Below are 18561 nucleotides of genomic sequence, written 5' to 3' on the forward strand. Positions count from 1 at the left end.
AGGTTCAACCACAAGCTGTTCCGCTGCTGCAGGAGAGGCTCCACTGCATGGAATTAGCTTCACACACACACGCTGCCGCAAAAAGCTTTCACACTCAGGAAAGTCCAGCTTATGAGAGAGAAAAAGAGGATCTCGTTGGAGCTGACTCACTTCCCCAGCGAGCCAAAGCCACAGCAGTTCTAGCTGCTCCGTGGCCACAGCAGCCACAAGGGCAACAGAGGCAACTACAGCACCGAGCCGAGTGATTCAGCGCAGCTCAGAGCAGCTTCAAGCCTGGGCTGCTTTGTTCTGCTTGCAAGACATTAATTATTAATTAGACTAAAAGAACATAAGTTCGTCCGAAGGGTCAAAGCAGCGCAACAGGACTTGCCATGCAGAATACTGCTACTGTTGGCTGCGTGGGTGGGAGCTACACAAATAGTACTGCATTTAAGAGCAAGTAGTAAGTTTTGAGGATTCGCAGTTACCAAAAGCAAGATTTTTTGAGGGCTGCTGTGCTTCAGGCCTTATCTCCCTATATGCCAAATAGTAGGGGTTCTTTCTGACTCAAACTGGCTTATCACGGTCAAGGGAAAAACCTTGACTCAGGAAATGGATAACAGCAAAAGCATCCATCATAGGCATGGCATGTGCTTTTCCTCCTGCAGTGGGGGTGGGAAGCTCTTGAAAGTCTGTATCCTTCAGCACACACTAATAGCACAGGTGATTTGGAAAGGACACACATGGACCTAAAGGCATGCTCAAGCTCAGCGTTTCATACTTCATAATACAGGAGACACTGCAGGTATGAAAAACTCCATGAAGTGGCAGTAGTGGAGGCTGGGACCTTGGAGAAGAGAGAACTTAGAGGCGAGATGCCAGAATGCTGCCAAATCATTAGGCAGCATAGACATAGAAAAAAATAATCACATTCATCTGACACACCGTTTCTGCTCTTCACTAGCTATTCACTTCTGGCATTTGCTGGGCCAAAGACTGGGTTTGAGTCAGCGTTAGTCCAGCACAGCATGACTGCTCACATCTTCCAGCCCCTGGAGCTGCACTACAGCCACCATAATGAAACTAGATAATTATAATGGTCCCCTCGGGCTGTAATCCATCAAAAGTTCAATTATACTGAATCCGTGCAACCATAAATGCAACTGGGAGGACTGGGCTGCTCCAGGCAAAGGTAATAGGGAAAAGGAGAGTCAGTGAGCTGTACTGATGCCCACAAACCCAAAATGGATCAGACAACCCTGAAAACATACCAGAAAATTAGAGTAACATGCTTCCAGGAATTAGAACATTAGATAATGCAATTCCTCCTAGCTCATCAGAGGACAAATCTCGTGTGCATACTTACTGCCTATGGAGATAAGAACCACTAATCTCTTACAAACTTCCAGATGTGGACAAGTCTTCCAGAATCCTGCCTTGGAGGCAGAGCAAAGATTTAGACTGGCAGGAGTGGGACAGGTAGGCTTTTACAGATGTATTTGAAGGTGTTGTATACACTACAACCTTCCCCTAAAACATGCATCTATCCAATAAGAATATAAGCACTTTCAGGTACCAATACCAGAGTCAGCTGGCTAGAGATGGCACGCACAAGCTCGCTGTTTGACCAGAGCTGCATCCGCCCCACAGCCGAGTGTGGGTGGGTGTCTGCAGTCCATGGGTGCGCACCCACTTTGACTGCAGAGTCCTGATTACACGCTCAGAGTCACCCGTGCAAGCGCCCCATAACCAGAGCTCTGCCCGCACAACCGACATGGCTCTTTCGGTGGCATGATGGGCAGGCTCCTGCTCCCATGGAAAACGGGGCAGGGAAACGGCCGAACTCTGCTTGCATTCTGCAGACTGCTCCGAGCCTGGGGCTCCCCAGACCGGCTGCTTCAAGGGCAGAAAGACAGAGTCATTATCCAGGGGAGTTCAGCAAGACCCACAAGACCCACAACTATGTGCTTGTTGCTACAGGTTAAGAACAGCCTTGGGGGTTTTTTGTTTGTTTTGGGTTTTTTTTTTTTTTTTTGGACCCCAAACAACCCAAAACAAAACACGCAAAACACATACTAATGTGGACAATTAAAGCACATTTGATCCTAAATGTAGTTTCTTAACATTTGATAACATCTCACCAGACGAAGTTGAACAAAAAATTAGAAGGTAGAGAGAGACACTTCAAGTACACAGTCCCTTCAAGTCCAAAGAGAAGCTATAGGCTTCCATGGGAAGTACAAGTTGAAAACAACTTCTGAGTTGAATTAGATGTTTATCATACCATCCAAGAGAACACTATCACTAAAATAACACATTCAAGCATGGTTAGTTATTTGTACTCTCAAAAGCAAAAAATTTGGTTACACCCAACTGACATTTCTTTGTATTCCATCCCTGCGTTATTTGTTTACTAAATATTTGAAACATTTATTGTTTCTGTTGCTGGAGAAGACAAAAGATCTGTGATACAAGCAGTGCTGAGAGGGACGGGCGGAGGGGGAAGCCATCAGGAACTACAATTACTCTGCACTGACCAACTAATATTAATCAAACAGACATTAATATAGAAATTTCCGGTCCAGCATAGATTCATAGGCCTCAGGTAAAAAACATCCAAGTATGTAACATTAATAGAAACACAATTTTATTAATGAGTAGTCCCAATAAGGCTAAAAGATTCACACAACTTTAGCACAAATACTATTACAGTGAAAAGAATGCATGAGAAAGCGCTTCCAACAAGCTCATGCAAGTCAATCCCATTTAAGCAGCAATTAAAAAAAAAAAAAAAAAAAACCCACCAACAAATCTCTACTTTCTGACAGTTTTTCCTTCCCTTCTTGCCTTACTCTAAACGTTCATTTATCTGCATGCAGGAAGCCAAGTAGTGGATGCTGCGGCCAGCGTAGGATGCCACCCTGCAGGCCCAGGGCTTAGCGGTGCGCAGGGCCACACCTGGGGCGACCGCCCTCCGTCCCGCCACACACTGCAGCCCTCCGAGCCCGGGAGCCAAGCTGCTCGCCTACAGCATAGCGCTCTCGGTCATCTCCTGAAAGAGCAACTGGTCTAAATCGGCTACAGTACCAAGACCACATAACACCTCAAACCAACAGAACAGTTACAGGAGCTTCATCTTCCACTATCACTTCTGATAGTGAAGTTTCAAATTGTACCAGAAAGAACCTGCTGGCAGAGGCATAAAGCCAATATTCAGATTTCATCAACAAACACCATGGATGCGCTCCATGTGGAGCAGCGCAACACGGCAACTGGGCAGCCTGAAGAAACACGAGGCCCAGCTCTCTGGCAGGACACGGTGCTCCCACAAGCTCCCACCCGACACAGCTCCAGTCACCCCGTTTTATGGCTGCTCATCCATCCTCGGCACCAGAACAGCACCAGCATCTATTTTCTAATTTTAGGCATTTCTCAAAGGGAAGCCCGTGTTTACTAAACATGAGGCAGCGGCAGCAGCCTCTCAGCGATGGACTGGGCTCATCCAAAACAGAACCAGATCTGCTGAGTGGGCTAGTTGGCGCTGGCCCCACGCGGGCAGATGAGCGCGACGCGTTACGCGCGGCAGGGACAGGCGCTGCTGCGGCAGGGCTGGCGCGTCTTCTGTCTGACCCCATTTGCTGGGAGCCCAAACACAGCTTCAGAGGCGGCTTATTTTAACAAGCGTTTGCCAAGACCAGAATAAGTGACAGACTAGTACAATTTTTTCCACATGCCCATTGCATCTCCCACCTCCTCTTTAGGCCATTCAGAAGACCCACACCTTCTCCAGCTGCATTAATGTTGACACCTTCTAACTGTCAGCTGCTCCTTCTTCCACAAGTCCGAGGATAAGGGAGTCCCTTACACAAATACCACTTCGTCATGGCTACAGCTTAAAACTGGACTGGTCCCACCTGGGAGAAGAGGGCATATAGCTAACATAGCTGAAAATCTAACAGTGAAATTCTCTTGAAATCACATTATGTGCATGACTTACAAAGCAAATACTCTATTCTACCTTGTCTAACAAGGTCTTGCTTTCCAAAGGAGCTTTGTACATGTAGGAAGATGAGGCTACTTGGCTTCATGCATCTCATAGCTTTCAAGACAGACAATGAATGATAGCATCAATGTGGAATAACCTGCCATACACACGCTTCACAGTTTATGTACTTAGACCAGGTTTCTGACTATGGGTAAATATTCTATTTTTTATACACACACACACACCTTACTTGTGGTGCAAATTCTATTATAAACAAGGTAGCTTGTATTTTTTATAACTATCTTCCCTTTCTCCTCTTAGGAATATAATTAAAAGTCTTGTCGTGTTGGGTATAAAGTCATTGAACAGAGCTGCACTAAAGCATTAGAGAGAATAACCAGAGTGCCAAAGCAGACACAGCGACCGGGGCTGAAGGCAGCTGACAAGGCGAGGGGACCACTTCTCAGGTTCTTCTCAGAACCGAGACTGTCACATCTGTGCTTTCAAGATGCATCTTTAACAAGAGATTTTACAACTGAAGTTTACAATATACACCCACAAGATTAGCAGCTCTGTTCTAAACCATTGCCTTTTGCTGAAGAGTACAGACTCTTGATGTTTTAAGAAAATGTATTTTGTGAAATTTTACTTTCAAATATATGCTGCTACAAAATAAGAGCTGCAGTTTCCACAGTGTAAAGTCTTGAAGTCCCACCACATGCAGTCACAGTTATGGAATTACAGAATGGTCTAGCCAAATCCTGTCATGTAGTTTCCATCCTAATGTTTAAGCCTGTAACCCTAAAGAGGGGAAAATATCCCACTCTAGTAGCCAGCTACATGGAAAAGATAAATATGCTCTTCAGAGAAAGACGTGGTGAAACAGCCCTAGCGTCCATTATACGTTTGGCACTGCTTTCCACTATTTTTCATTGCTCCAGACACTTCAGTACTTAAAAATGTAAAATCCATCCAGTATCTAATTAAGCAATTATTGTGATCAACCTGTAATTTCATGTACCAGGTTCACAAGAGTCACTCTGAAGAGAGTTTAGACTATAATCATCAGTAGATTGATTTTTAAAATACTATCTATGTAACAGCACACTTCTCAAAACTAACATAGAAAATAACCTGTTTTGGAATTTCAGATTAAAAAGAGAGGGGAAGAGACTATAATTCATCCCTACTTAGATGAATTATTTCAAAAAACAAGCAAGAGCTAATAATGTTCTTAAATTAATAGATGCATTTATGTGAGTGTTAAGTTTAAAAGGAAATACTATGCCCATTCTATTTTTCAATTTCTTTGGAAAAAAATATATACTAAGCGGCTGTTTATATTTGTAGATCTGAAAGAAGAGAGTGCCTTAAAACATATTTCTTAGCTAGAATTTAGTCTATTTCCCCCCTCAATACTTGGAAGTTTTCAAAATAGCAAGCAAGGCAGCACTAGCTTTTTTGTTAATCAGTAGCATGGCAACTCTTGTTGTCATGGCATCATTAAAAGACGCTACACCAAATTCATACACCATCTTTGGCAACACATTCCTCAATTCATTGCAATCAATATTTTTAATCACATGGTATCTATTGCAACAAAAGTGAAAACTTATAGCAACTAAGTAGTTAACATTTTCCCCCATGAAGAAAATTCTATAGACATGTAGGTTGATTAGTAATGAATGAAGATGAGAAAGGCATAAGAGTCCACCCTCCCCCATCCCCTCACTTTACATAATAGCATCAGTTTGGCTGTTTATTTTGAGAATAATAGTGAGCTTCAGTTCAGTGAAACTGCAAGGAATTTATCTAATGTTTTACTTTAAAAGAATTATTTGCCTGTAAGAAAGTACTGGGCAAACTAATTGCATATTGGCAAGTCACTAGTGTATTTATGGCTTAACTGCTACGTTTGATCTTAAAATTAAGTTATACAGATTTGAGGTTAAAATGAAAGCACCTGGGATTTTCTGTTCCATGATTTTAAGGGTACAGATACATTTTGGCTTCTTGAAAAAAAGCAGAGCAACAGCACACGTTCACAGTTCTTGCAAAAACAAACCAGCCAAACCCACACCTGGATAGAAGAGGCAAAATAAACAAACAAAAAATCAAAATCAAACACAAACAAACAAAAAACCAAACTATCAAAACAACAAAATCCCACTATCCTCTGCTAACACAGACTTCCAGGGAAGATTTCTAGCCTGAAGAGCTTTTGTTGAATACCAGGCATGTATTAAGCACATTGAGGAGCCTCTACAACATGGAGGTATTCCTTTTCTTTTTCCCCCCCTCCCTCTTTCTCCCTTCTTTCCTTGCTCCTCCCCCTCTTTTTTTAAATAGGGTTTTTGAGTTATTGGTCTGATTCTCTACTTCCAAATAGTGAGCGCTTGAGCGAGAAGTCCTTATCACCTATGTAAATAAGACAAATCAAGACTAGAGCTATTTTCAAGAATAAAGGAAAGTTAGAAAAATCACAATGTCTCAACTTGCTGAAACAATATTTTAAGAAAATAGATGGTGTGTCTGCAAAATACACTAGAATAATCAAAATCTTGTATTTCTTCATATAAGCAGGCAAATATTTTCATTGTGTTGATTTGCCATCTGATATCAACAGAACTGTTGTTATTTCACATTCATTTCACATCTAAATTCATAGATTAACTCGCCATGGGTATATGTGGGGAAGCCTTTGGGAAAAACTGCCACAAAGCAGCTTTTCATCACTCTATTTCAATATTCCGTACGCCACATTCCTCCAACTTTTACACTCTACTAGCTTGGAGATTCCAGTCAACCAACCTAGATGTGTTCAGCCATGCAGTTTAATTTTTAGAATATATTCATCTTCTATTAAAACCGAAGTTGAAGAGAAGAACGCAGCGATGAAAACTGCTGGAGTTATCATGCTTACCTGTTTCTGACAAATAAGAATGAACACACTGTGGCAAATCTTGGCCACCACTCGTATCACTGCCCATGGTCCTCCACTGTTTCAGGATAGAAAGCGGGTGAGCATCGTAAGATCATTTTAGTAAGCTAACAGACGTATTAATTATAAAAAAGGCAGTCTTACATCTACAGTAAATCAGGTCAGTGGATTTTTATCAGAAAGTCTTATCCATCAGATTTAAAAACTATAGTTAAGTAGTATATTACTAAAAGTATGGTGCTTGCATATTGCTTCACATTCCGAAAAAGCGTGAATTACTACTCAGCTTTCATACTGAAAATATCTGGGGAGAAGTGTGTGTGTGGAGGGAAAAATCACACACACCTACTCTTGAAAAGGAAAGACCATCCCCAGAAAGCTGAGTTTGCCATATCACTCAGCAGCAGAGAGGATGTTATAAAGATTTGTTTTATTCATTATAAATAATAAATTTAACCTTTGCTTACCCATATTCAAAAAATATTTAACCTTTAACTCATTCTACTTCTAGTCTAAAACATTGCTTGTTCTGCATGACTGCTCCTTCCAGTTTTAGTCTAACTCAATGACCGAGTGAAGAAGCTATTTTCTTGTTGGCAGCCCACCTAGTTTTCAAAAGACCACACAAAGCCAGGATTATGAGATTATGTGGTGTTAAACAAGACATGAATTTACTTTGCACAATTCTTTTAAAAGACCTTTTTTTTTATATACAGTTATTGACTGATATATAGTATGAAAGCATCCCATTTTGATTTTGTTGTTTTAAAGATGACCAAAATGTTTTGTTTTGCAAAAGTCAACTTACATTTTAAGTAGGATTCAAACCAGTTGCCTAGAGAAGTAGTGAACATTGAGGATTAACTTCTCAAAGTTCCAGCTCTGAAGTCATGCTGAAACCCACCACCTGACAAGAAAGGTAAGGTCTGGCCATACAACTTGGGATGCTTCAAAGTAAATATGTTTAAAAACGTACTATCCTCCGGAAGCAAGAGTAGACTATTACTACTGCAATAACGTTTTGGTATCAAGTATCTCACACAAAAGCACCTTTGATGATGGTACTTGCACGTCCCAGAAAGTGACATCAACCCACTGTAGGACTCACTATACAAAATTCTCCATTCCTTCCTTTCTAACCAACAAGTCAACATTTTCAAGGAGTCTCAGTTTACACTTCCTCACTTCCATTCTTCTGAAACTAAGAGCTTCCCCAGCACTCGCAGTATGCCTGGCTACATACATTATATCATTGTCGTTCTGTGTGTCTTGGCAAAGCAGTACCAACACTAAATTTTTTTTAAAGTGATGAAAACAGAATGAATTATTCTCACACTTCAGAGTCCCAAGCCCAAGTTCAGCTCAGAGAATCAAGGCATTTTAAACAAGCACAAAGTTACAATATTGCAATAATTCTTTGGCGTGGCTAAGATTAGAGACTTCAAACAAATTGCAACTTTTCTCCTGTTAAGAGCACCTGAGTTAGCCCTGAAAATGGATCAAATCTGATCTTTCATTTGTTGGTGCACAGCTTTCAGAGATGCAAGGTTTTATTGCCAAGTGCGCCTTTTTTTTTTTTTTTTTTTTTTTTTTTTGTAAATAAGCTGCATTAGAAGAAAGCTTTATTTGATTACTGCTGTTAAACATCTGGCTTTTCAGGTAAAGTCAAAAAAACCCTGAGAAGATTCCAATCACTATCTTCTTCTCTGCACATCTCTAATCCTGCTAATCTTGTAACATCAGTTTCAGGGGGCTGGGAGGTTCAACTGTGGGAAGAGGAGGGAAGGAGGTAAAAATACTACGTTCTTTAAATTAAATATCCTGAGACTTCAGTACATCAGAAACGCAAAAAGGAAGAGCAGATTTTTTCCCCTCGTTGCACTTGTACAAAGGCTACATAGAGAACCCTGTGCACTCTTATCAATAGCTCAACACTTTCCTAAAGACAGATATGCTAATTATTCAAGTCAACAAAAATATCCGGCGTACACATAAGGGCTGATTTTACATTCTGAACGCTCATAAGTGTTCAAGACACACACACCCCTCCTGACTGCTGCTCCGGGACACTATAGCAACAAGTGAACATTTGTTCCCAGGAATGCCGAGTATGCGCCGGGGGGCGGGGGAGCCCAATCCACCACAGGCTTCTCTGCAGCTCCACCAAGTTACTATTTAACTTACATCTTCCCAAACCTGGAAATTGCAAAAACAGCGTTTACTACCCAGCATTAATGGTCTGCATTTAATAGGCAGACTACAGTGCGCTTGGACTACTACATCCATGGCTTTCCATGCAGTGAACTTCAAGAGGGCTTTCTACCTCACCTTGTTTGTAGTACTGAAAGCAGCTGAACTGTTCCATGTATATTTTGGTATTAACACAAGGAGCCTTGCATAAGGCTAACAGAGTAAACAGCAGTCCAATAGGAAGTTCAGTGTCAAGTTTTTCCTTTCAAATCATGCCTAGGCTGCGATTCCAGCCCCATCAGCACTTGCTCTCAAAACCCTCATATTACCCCTTCGCAGTTGTTCTAATATCTAGATCAAATCAAGCCAACTTCGCAAGCATACAGCTTAATGATTCCTGAAAAGCAATACACATTTTAAAAAAAGAAAGCTGCCCTTTGACTTGCTGGCCACAGAGCATGGTCAGCATCAGGCAGGGCTGCTGCTCAGGCAGATTTCTGATGTTGCAGCCTTCAAGTTATGGGGGGAAGTGTCCAGCCCCTCTGGTTCTCTCTAAGAACCTGAAATTCCAGGAGTTCCTAACAAAAAACAGACATGCAGAAAAGGAGCAGCCTGGACAGAATGTTTTTTCGAAACAACCAGCAGTGGGACAGAAAGAAGAGGCAGAAAGTTCCCTCTGCTAGTTTAAAACTAACACTTCTTGGGGAAAAAAGCACAGTATCTAGTTCCTGATGCTTCCCATAATCTTTGATGCTCAACAAGTTTATGTGGGCTTGGTGTGTGGGCTTATTTTCCCTCAAGTTTCACTAGCTCTCTTGTGGTCTGGGCTCCTGGAGCACATCAAACTCTCTCTGCAGAAGACTTCAGGACTTTGAAGAGCCTTATACTGGAGAGGAAAAGGCCTCCGGGCCAGGGATCTGTGTGCTCTGCTTCCGAGAGAGACTCTGGAAAAGTGATAGCATCAAAGTAAGGGCAGTGGAGGATACAGCGAGCAGGTCCCTGGCTTGCTGTGGTCCTACAGCTCCGCAAAGGGAAGTCTCCAGCAAGTGGGGATAGTTTCTGGGGCTACTAACTCCCCCAAGCCCTGCCAACTCTGGCATAAAGAGAAAAAGAAGCTGTTGAGAAAAAAATCATATTACTACTAACTCAAAATCAAAAGTAATAATTTCTAACTTGTTATAACAAACAAACAACAAAAAAGAAATATTTACTCTGTCTTTTCCTTGACTTCTTTGTCCCTCTTAGCATGAAAGACCATTTCACAGCTGCCTACGACCAGTTTTGATATCAGCGGGGCAGCGCTAGCAGAGAGGCCTCCAGCTCCCGCAGACAGGCGAGAGGGTGCGCTAAGGAATTTCCAGGTCAGAAAGCCTGGAAATGCTTACGTCTCCACATTTTTGAAGTGGGTTTTAAGAAGGCAAGTTTAAAAGATGACTACCCAGTTCAAGAATGTCTAAAGCTTGGAGCTAAAGAGACTGATTAATTTGCCTCCTACAAAGGGCATTTTCCATTTCCCCACCACCCCACAAACTTTCAGGGAAATAAATCTCTGTCAACTTTACATTCAGAAGATGAGGTCAAGTTGGGCCTGGCTTTAGCAATGCGTGTTTTAACGCTAGGGTGGAGCGCCACGCAAGCGGTGCTACAAACTGCCACCATCTCCTTCCATTTTTACCTCTGGCCACTTGTCCCTTTGCCAGCCTTCTCCTCCCTCTCCTGCTGGCGCCCGGGGAAACCTTGCAACCAGCCAGCCCAGGGAGCTGATGTGGCTCCAAACTATTTCCTCTTTTCCTAGGGCTGCTTGTCAGCCAGCTCAGCTCCCCCAGCCAGCTCAGCCGCAGTCACCTGAGCACGAGCGCCAGGGCGAGGGAGGCACGGCGAGACCGCAGCCGCGCGCACCACAGCCGCTCAAGTTTCTGCGGAAACATAGTATTAACGTGGCTTAGAACAGATGCAAGCAGCTTGGTGAGCAAGGCAGGAAAGCAGCAATCTTGATGCATCCTGTAGGCTTCGAACAGTTGCAGCACTGTGCCACGCTCTCAGCCGTGGCGGTGGGGACAAAGCCGTGCCGGGCGCCGGGGCCCGTCACAGGCCGCATGTCCAGCTGCCCCACACCTGCCCCAGCCTGCTGTGCTGGGCTAGCGCAGCGCTCCCGCTGGCTCCCGGCCCCAGCGTCGCAAGGTCACTTGGGCCGGCTCCGCACTGGGAACATCAGCAGCCTGAACAGCAAACAGCAACTGCCCATCTCGGCTCTTCCCACCTGAGTGGGGTCAGCAGCTGTTCTCCCATACCAGAACTTACACAGGAGACAACGGCAACCACCCTTCATACGGCTTAGGACACTTGACTACTGCATCAGGCCATGCTGCTTGAGCAGGACTACAAAAAAGAGGTTTATTTCAACAGTAAGCTAGTTTACAGAATTATTCTTCAGGTTTTACAGCTATACAACACTCAGATTCTGGAAGTGATTAGCATCAAAAAGCACAGCAAACTGCATGCCAACATCCTGAAATGCTGCAGTTTCTGCTGTAGGAGTCATCATGTACTAGGCAGGGCTTTCCCTCTGTTTTGGCATTATGTGCCATAAAATACTCAGTGAGGCTACTTTACATGAACCCCTCTGACTACCCAAAAGGCTCCTTAAAGATCACTTAATTCACATTACTTATGTACTGGATAAGTGTTAAGTTCTCACAGTCACTGAAAATTAGCTGCTCTGTCAGTGCTTTTCTTCTCTCTCCCAGATGGGTTTCTCACCAGATACAAGATATTGCTGAAGAGAAAACCAGCATCGTTTCCCACAAAAATCTTTAAGTGTATCCAACATCCCTCAAAACAAATTACAAACATTTCTTTCTGAAAGTCTTGCAAAGAAAGGTAAACATTTCATTAGATCTTTGCTTAGCACAGCCTGCCCACCTAGTGAGCCTTTGTGTTAGAAATTATGTTGTCAGAACTTCATGTATCATTAGATGGGTAATATGCTCAATTTAAGGTGTATCAAAGACAACCGCTTTCATTGGGAAACATCAAAACTGAAATAAAGAATTAGTAACAAAATTACACCTAGCATTCTAAGTTATCATCATTTCAATCTGCCGTCTTCACTGCAACAGATAATGAACTTCAAGTATCCCCAGCAAAACAAGACAAACTGACTTCCCAAGAGAATGCCTCAAACTTTGCTGCAGAGATCACTGCTTTAACGCAGAAGAAAAAAAAAAGTCCAAAAAAAATTAAAAAAAATCACTTATTTGTGCTAAAATATGAGAAAAAAAAGCACACATTATAAAAAAGCACACATTGTCAAGTCTAGGGGTGCTGAAGAGACATCTTTCACCGCTGGCCCTTGAGAACCACCCTCAGCAGACAACTTCTCACTTCCAGCATGGCATGTGGCAATACCCATCTGTTACGCACGGCACTAACACAAGGTTCTGAAGTCACTAGTGATTAACAAGTTCCTTAGTTTGAGGAAACTGTTTCACTTGATGCGTCTTGAAAGCTCTCCCACCGGGCTGAATATCGTTCAAGAGTAAGGACCTGAGCGGTTTCAAGTTAAGGAGCATTTCTGATCCTCCGGAAAGTCTTGGTGCTGCTCTAAGGAAGATGCAGACATTCCTGACTAAGGGCACCCAACTTCAGTTTTAACTCTGTGAGGGCCCAGGTGCAACATTATCCCCCAAAACAAAATAGGAAAACAAACAAAACCCACTAAACCCCACCCCAAACTCAAAGAAACCAGACAGTAAAAACCTGATCCTCAAAGAGAAATGTTGGATTAAACACAACAGCTTTTTCCATTTTGTTTTCCAAAATATGTGAGAAATGGTGCATTACCATTTCAGAATAACCTAGAGTCTGTATTAATTGCAAACAGAATGAATTTGAGGAAGAAAGCCTTTACTCATGAAAAGGATGCAGAAGTACCCACATGAAGCACACCATACCACGCTTTGAAGATAACTTCAAAGTTTGTGATAAAGCAGGCAATAATTCCTGAATATATTCTGAAGTACAATCAAACAGACTATATATAAAGTAGAAACTGTAATTACTCTTGCACTTTTAGACCAGATGCATATTTCACTCTTACAGCTATTCGTAACGCAACACAGTATTTCCCACAGACCCAAGGGCAGACCTTACAGCATGAAGCATGTACTACATTCCTCAAAAAACAAATAAATAGCAGCTGCCATAAAGCTAGAGGAACAGGAATGTTTCCCCCGTGTCTGATTCTGATACAAGTAAGAGCAACCAAGTTATTGTTTAAAAATGAAACACTTCAAGGAGAAATCTTATCATTACGGACTTAGACTGTGCCTTAAATATGCTTCTGTGTGGTCCTGTTAAACCAAAGTAATGAATCCCATTTTAGCCACGATCACATAGTGCCATTATTTTCTTAATGCAGCAGTGGAATTTACTATGAGCAGTAACAGACTAAAGGCACCAATCTCTCCTGAAAATGCTTGTTCTTACACAGATCCTCAGTTGTGCAGATCTATGCAGTACTACTTTGCATTCAGGAGAGAAAAAACAAACCAACCCACCTGTACTAGAAGCTTATAAAGCCTAGGTCCTGTATCTTTTGACCTCCTACTAAGGAGCTCATCAACTTCCCTTGCAACTTCTATGAGATGCAGGTGTCCTTACATTTTAAAGGGATTGAACAATATACAAGTTACCACTATGTATTCTCCTCCAAAAAATCTCCTTCATGCACAAGTCACTCATTCTCAGAATTCAACGAGCTGTACCTGCAAGCATAGCAAACCCCCACTTTTAGGGCACCCATTAACCCTGTAAGTCACATTGTGTAACTGTATCAAGGTATATTTAGTTTAAGTGCAGTCCAGACATTAGGCATTCCAAAGCAAGTACTTTCAATACTGCGGTCAAGTGGTTAAGCAGCTTTTTGAGGGAGGGAAACAACTTTTCCCTTCCAACAACTTTCCCTGCCATGGAAAGTTAGACCTCTCCTTGTGTTGTCACCCTTTCAAAAAAATCACAAACGGCTCCAGCCTGCAGACTGTATTTCCTGTATCTTGGTCCTGTACCTCAAGCCAGGCCTCTAACAACAAACCATGACAATGTTCAGCGACCACAAAGCCTGGAGTCCAAAGGGAGTTTACAAAGTGGACATGCAGCAAAGTGCAAGGAACACATGGTTTTTCACTCAACACAAGAGGCAACTGCAGTTCCCTCGTGTCCTAGCACTTGACAAATTATTCAAGCCCATAACTATAGAGAGCTATTGCCACAAAAAAAAAAAAAAAAAAAAACATTGTTCAGAAGCAAGTTTCCTCCTTAGTGCTAGCAAGCAGATCGCAAGTTTTTTAGATTTGAGTTTATATAACAAGGTAGGTAAGAGCCCCAAATTAAGGCAGACTCAACTCAAAACAGACTGAACTCAAAACTGAAATATCAGCAACATTATAATGAAGTTAAAAGAAATTATATTAGCACTAATATAAATACTGCAAAGAGAAAAGTCAATGAGTGGGTTTGCAGTATCAGTCATGCAACTTTCTCTCCTAAAAGGGATCTCGGCTCAGTCAGGTTATTTATCAACATACATTAGTCCCATGCAAAACAGTATTAAAGTTTATAATGCAAAAGCACTTGTGATCTAGTTCTGACATAAGTACATACTACAATCCAAAAAGCCTTAAGTTGTTGACTCAGGATGATATCACTACAGGATCTTCAAGAGAATGCTGGGTGAAATATAAGAGAGTAAGTGCTAGGTACTCCCAACACAGCTCAGGTGTGCTGGAATACACCTGAGCAAACAGGGAAGACAACCACCAGCCAATTGGAAAATTCAAGGCTGGCACCTTATTGCAATCAGCTAAACTTTTGGTACAAACGTGAGACGTGGAACAGCGAGTCCTGGTGAACAGGGAACAACCTGCAGCGAGCTGAGCCACGTGGTCGAGCGCAGAGTTGCTGGCGCTAGACAGGAATTATCAAATGCCAGGAGCACTTGCCAGGCATTCACAGCACTTGCTGATGCAACCCTGCTGCATCACTTACATTTGTCACAGCTGAACTGCTTGAATAGGCATGATGTAGTATATAAGCAAGTAAAATAACTAAGTTCTGCTGCTAGGTACAGGAAATATTTTATAAGTTTTACGACTCAAAATCTGCATCAAATCACTTGAGCACTGCCAATTAGAAAGTAAAAAAAGATGTTTTCTACTCTTTTAAGTGATTCCAACCTGAAATAAATCACATAACTAATTCCAGAATGGTAGTAAATTGCAATTATTACAAGTTCAGAATTTTATAAATAAAAAGTTGGTCCAAAAATTAGTAAAAGCTTATTATGGTTTCTGAATACATAACTGTAGAAGTTTCTAAACATGAATAAAAGAGATGCAATTCAAAGTATTCAGCTTCAAAGGTGCCCCTTCCAGTCAAAATAGTACAGTAGAAACCATTATTACTAGACTTTGGAACAGACGTCAAAGAACTCTCCTTATAAAAGGAAACAAACATTTCTCCTTTATAAGATTAAAAGTTCTTCAAACAGACAACATTGTTTCCCAAAGCAATTCTGTAGTGTAATATTTCAAAAAACTAAAAACAAGAATAAAAACAAAAACAAAACAAAAAAAAAAAAAACGGAAACAACATCAAAAAACCAACTTCTCTCTACATTAGTTTCTCTGGTCTTCTGAGTCCCAAACACAAAACTCAGCATTAATTAAGAATTGCTGGGTGACTGACGAAACACATTAGTAATTTGGCAGTCCCTTCCTACAGGGCACTCATTGCAGCATCAGTAAACAAGTACCAGCCATTTCATCTCATGAGCTGATGTGCTTATCTGGCAAGTTCAGCAAAAACCACTTTTGACATGAAGTTGCCACCAGTCACCAAAGTTACCATCACCTTAGTGCAGCTATTTCAGCCCGAGCACAGACTCAGGCATTTGAGGTTGACAAAGCACCAGATCCATTCACTCCCTGATCTGCTCTTCCCTACAGAGTTGCCAAAAAAAAAAAAAAAAAAAAAGGCCTAAAATCATAGCACAATTCTGCTCATTACTGCTAAAACTTTTAACCCTGCCTGTGAACAAAGCAGTAATCCTAAATACATATTATAGTTAGAGGTAACGATCAGTACACAGAGACATCTGCCATAGCAAACCCTCTGTCTCCAAACTACAGAGGGATCCCCAGTGTGATCTCACTCCTCAGGAGCAGGATTTCTGCTCACCTGCGTCCTTGAATTTGCTCATTAGTGGTGATAGCTGAACTCAAGAGAAAATGGGCATTGATAACAGTGAGGCACAGCAGAGGCAAGAAAAGCTACAGCTGTGAATACTGCAGTGCCAACAAATGCTAGGTGTTCAGGACATCTTATACAAAGCTGCTCTGCCTGTCAGTTTAGCCAACAACATGAGAACGTTTCTAAGTTTAATAACAGTTTTCCTGTTGACGATCTAAAACAGACTAAATATCTTTTCCCTAATGGAACTGAAAGGCTCTGTAAGATACACTTCTAAGGAGGAGGAGAAGAGGGGGAAAAAAAAAGTTTCCACCTGCTGGCAGAAGTTGGTAAATATTTCTTATGTAGAGGAAGAAGGTGCTGAGAGCAGTGTCGTGTTCTACTTAAGCAGTGATACCTTTAAAACTAAAGTTCAAACTATTGACATATAAGTTTCTTAAAAAAAAACCAAAACAAACGGAAACAGAAAACCCACAGAGTTTTACTAGTCCAGGAAATGAAAGTATGACCAACATGTTAACAGAACTCTTTGGCATTACAAAACACAGTCAGGTGGTTGAAAACTAATCAGTTGACAATCGCACCAGTTTCAAGTGCCAGCCTAGGCAGACTGCGGAACACCTACTCTCCCTGCTCCTTTTACACACTATGTACCCAAAAGCACTATACAGTGCTTGGTTATGAAACAGATTGCACTGGGTTTGGATGAGGAAATATAGACACCAAACTAGAAAAAAAAAACCAAAAACAACAACAAAAAACCCACACTGTTTCCTGCAATCACCTCCCACGTATTGAGGCGGGGAGGAAGGAAGAGTTACTGGTGCAATAGCCAGGATACATACTCGTTAAAAACATATGGGCAGAAATGCAGAAGTTTCAGAATTTCTTTTTTCAGAGGAAATTTTAGGATAAGAAAAAACTCACAAACCTTCTGACAGAATGGCTTCCTTCAAGCACAGCAGCACATCTGCAAACTTCCTGACATCATTCACCAGCTGCATGATGTATTCGGGATCCACAGCAGGATTATCGTAGCAGTCAGAGTTGGAGCTAATGCTGCTCAAAGAGCTGCTCTTGGTGCTGCGCCCCATTCCCCAATTTCCCGAATTAGAGATGGTGAAGAAGTTGGAGGTTGACAGCCGGGCTAGTCCCAAACCACGTTTGTTGCTCGCGCCGTTCTGCCGCAACATCCCAGCAGCCGCTGTGCTGATAGAGCTCTCGCCGTTAACTCTCACTGGAGCCTAGTGTCCATTTGACACGCCAAAGGTGAAGCCCTGAACATTCAGAAGAAGGAGGAGACAGAAAAGCACTGATTAGTGTGGAAACATTTTTGAGGTACCATCGTTGTACTGACAAGAGCTAAAAATTCTTTCAAGATGAAAGAATTTTCATTCAAGTGAAAATTTTACATTAAGGTGTCTAATATTCTAAAGTTTTGATTATTCTAAAGTTTTGATTATCACTTCAAGCTATTTCAATTTGCACAGCAAGAGCATAATCTTATAGCTGCAGAGAAGTCAGCTGTATGCAGAAATAGTTTTTTATTTCAAAAGCTAATACATGCTCATTTCATAAAAAAACCGTAGTCCTTAGTATTTGTGTTGGAAGCTCTAAGAATTGTGTTCATAACATGCACACTGAGACCCATTCTGCACCACTAATTGTTATGGTAACTTAAAATATTTACCAAAAAAAAAAAAAAAAAAGTGATAGAGAGCACCAACAACATCCTGACCTGCACAATCACCAAGCAGTGCTCAGCATCCTGTCTCGTGATCATAGACAGCCATGATCTGATAGGATAAGTTTTCCTTGTGCAGATTGGGCCCAGTAAGAACCTTTTGACTATCAGTTAGTCTAGGAAAGGAAAATACCCTGAAAGAAGTTACAGGAGCTTTTAAGCCTCTTATGTTTGACTACAAACTGAAAACCAAAGACAAAGACAAACGAAGAAACTTAAAATATTTTAGTATCACAGTCTATCCTCAAATCCCAGTCGGTGCCCTAGCACAACTGAAACCCACCCTGCCATAAAAAGGCAGCGACTTTGGGAGATGAGGTTAGTCTAACTAGGCAGCCACCGGTGCTCGTTTAATTTAGGAAAAGCGGACGCTCCTGCAGCTCCTGGCTCCAGGTGAAGGAGCTGGGCCCGTTGGAGGCAGCAGGCTGCAGGTGGCGGGCGCAGGTAGCGCCGCGGCCGCTCGCACCGCGCGCC

The 18561-nt window shown here is 42.0% G+C and overlaps 1 protein-coding gene across 4 annotated transcripts in view; it reads right to left on the reverse strand.

Annotated features, from left to right (window-relative positions):
* Positions 1-18273, reverse strand: part of ARHGAP29 (Rho GTPase activating protein 29) — a 43402-nt gene extending 25129 nt beyond the window's left edge. The window contains exons 1-2 of one of the 4 annotated variants that reach the window (XM_026037917.1): positions 18082-18273; positions 17275-17620 (exon numbers count right to left, since the gene is read on the reverse strand). In XM_026037917.1, coding sequence (XP_025893702.1) covers positions 17275-17536 — 262 coding nt within the window. In that variant the 5' untranslated portion in view covers positions 17537-17620; positions 18082-18273. Of the gene's footprint in view, positions 1-5927; positions 6027-16331; positions 16369-17274; positions 17621-18081 lie in introns of those variants that run through there. The other 3 variants (XM_026037916.1, XM_026037918.1, XM_026037919.1) reach the window with 3 other exon arrangements.
* Between the last annotated feature and the right edge of the window lie 288 nt (positions 18274-18561).

This window comes from Nothoprocta perdicaria, unplaced genomic scaffold, assembly GCF_003342845.1.
Source record: "Nothoprocta perdicaria isolate Ctin4 unplaced genomic scaffold, notPer1 scaffold_20, whole genome shotgun sequence".
NCBI lineage: Eukaryota > Metazoa > Chordata > Aves > Tinamiformes > Tinamidae > Nothoprocta > Nothoprocta perdicaria.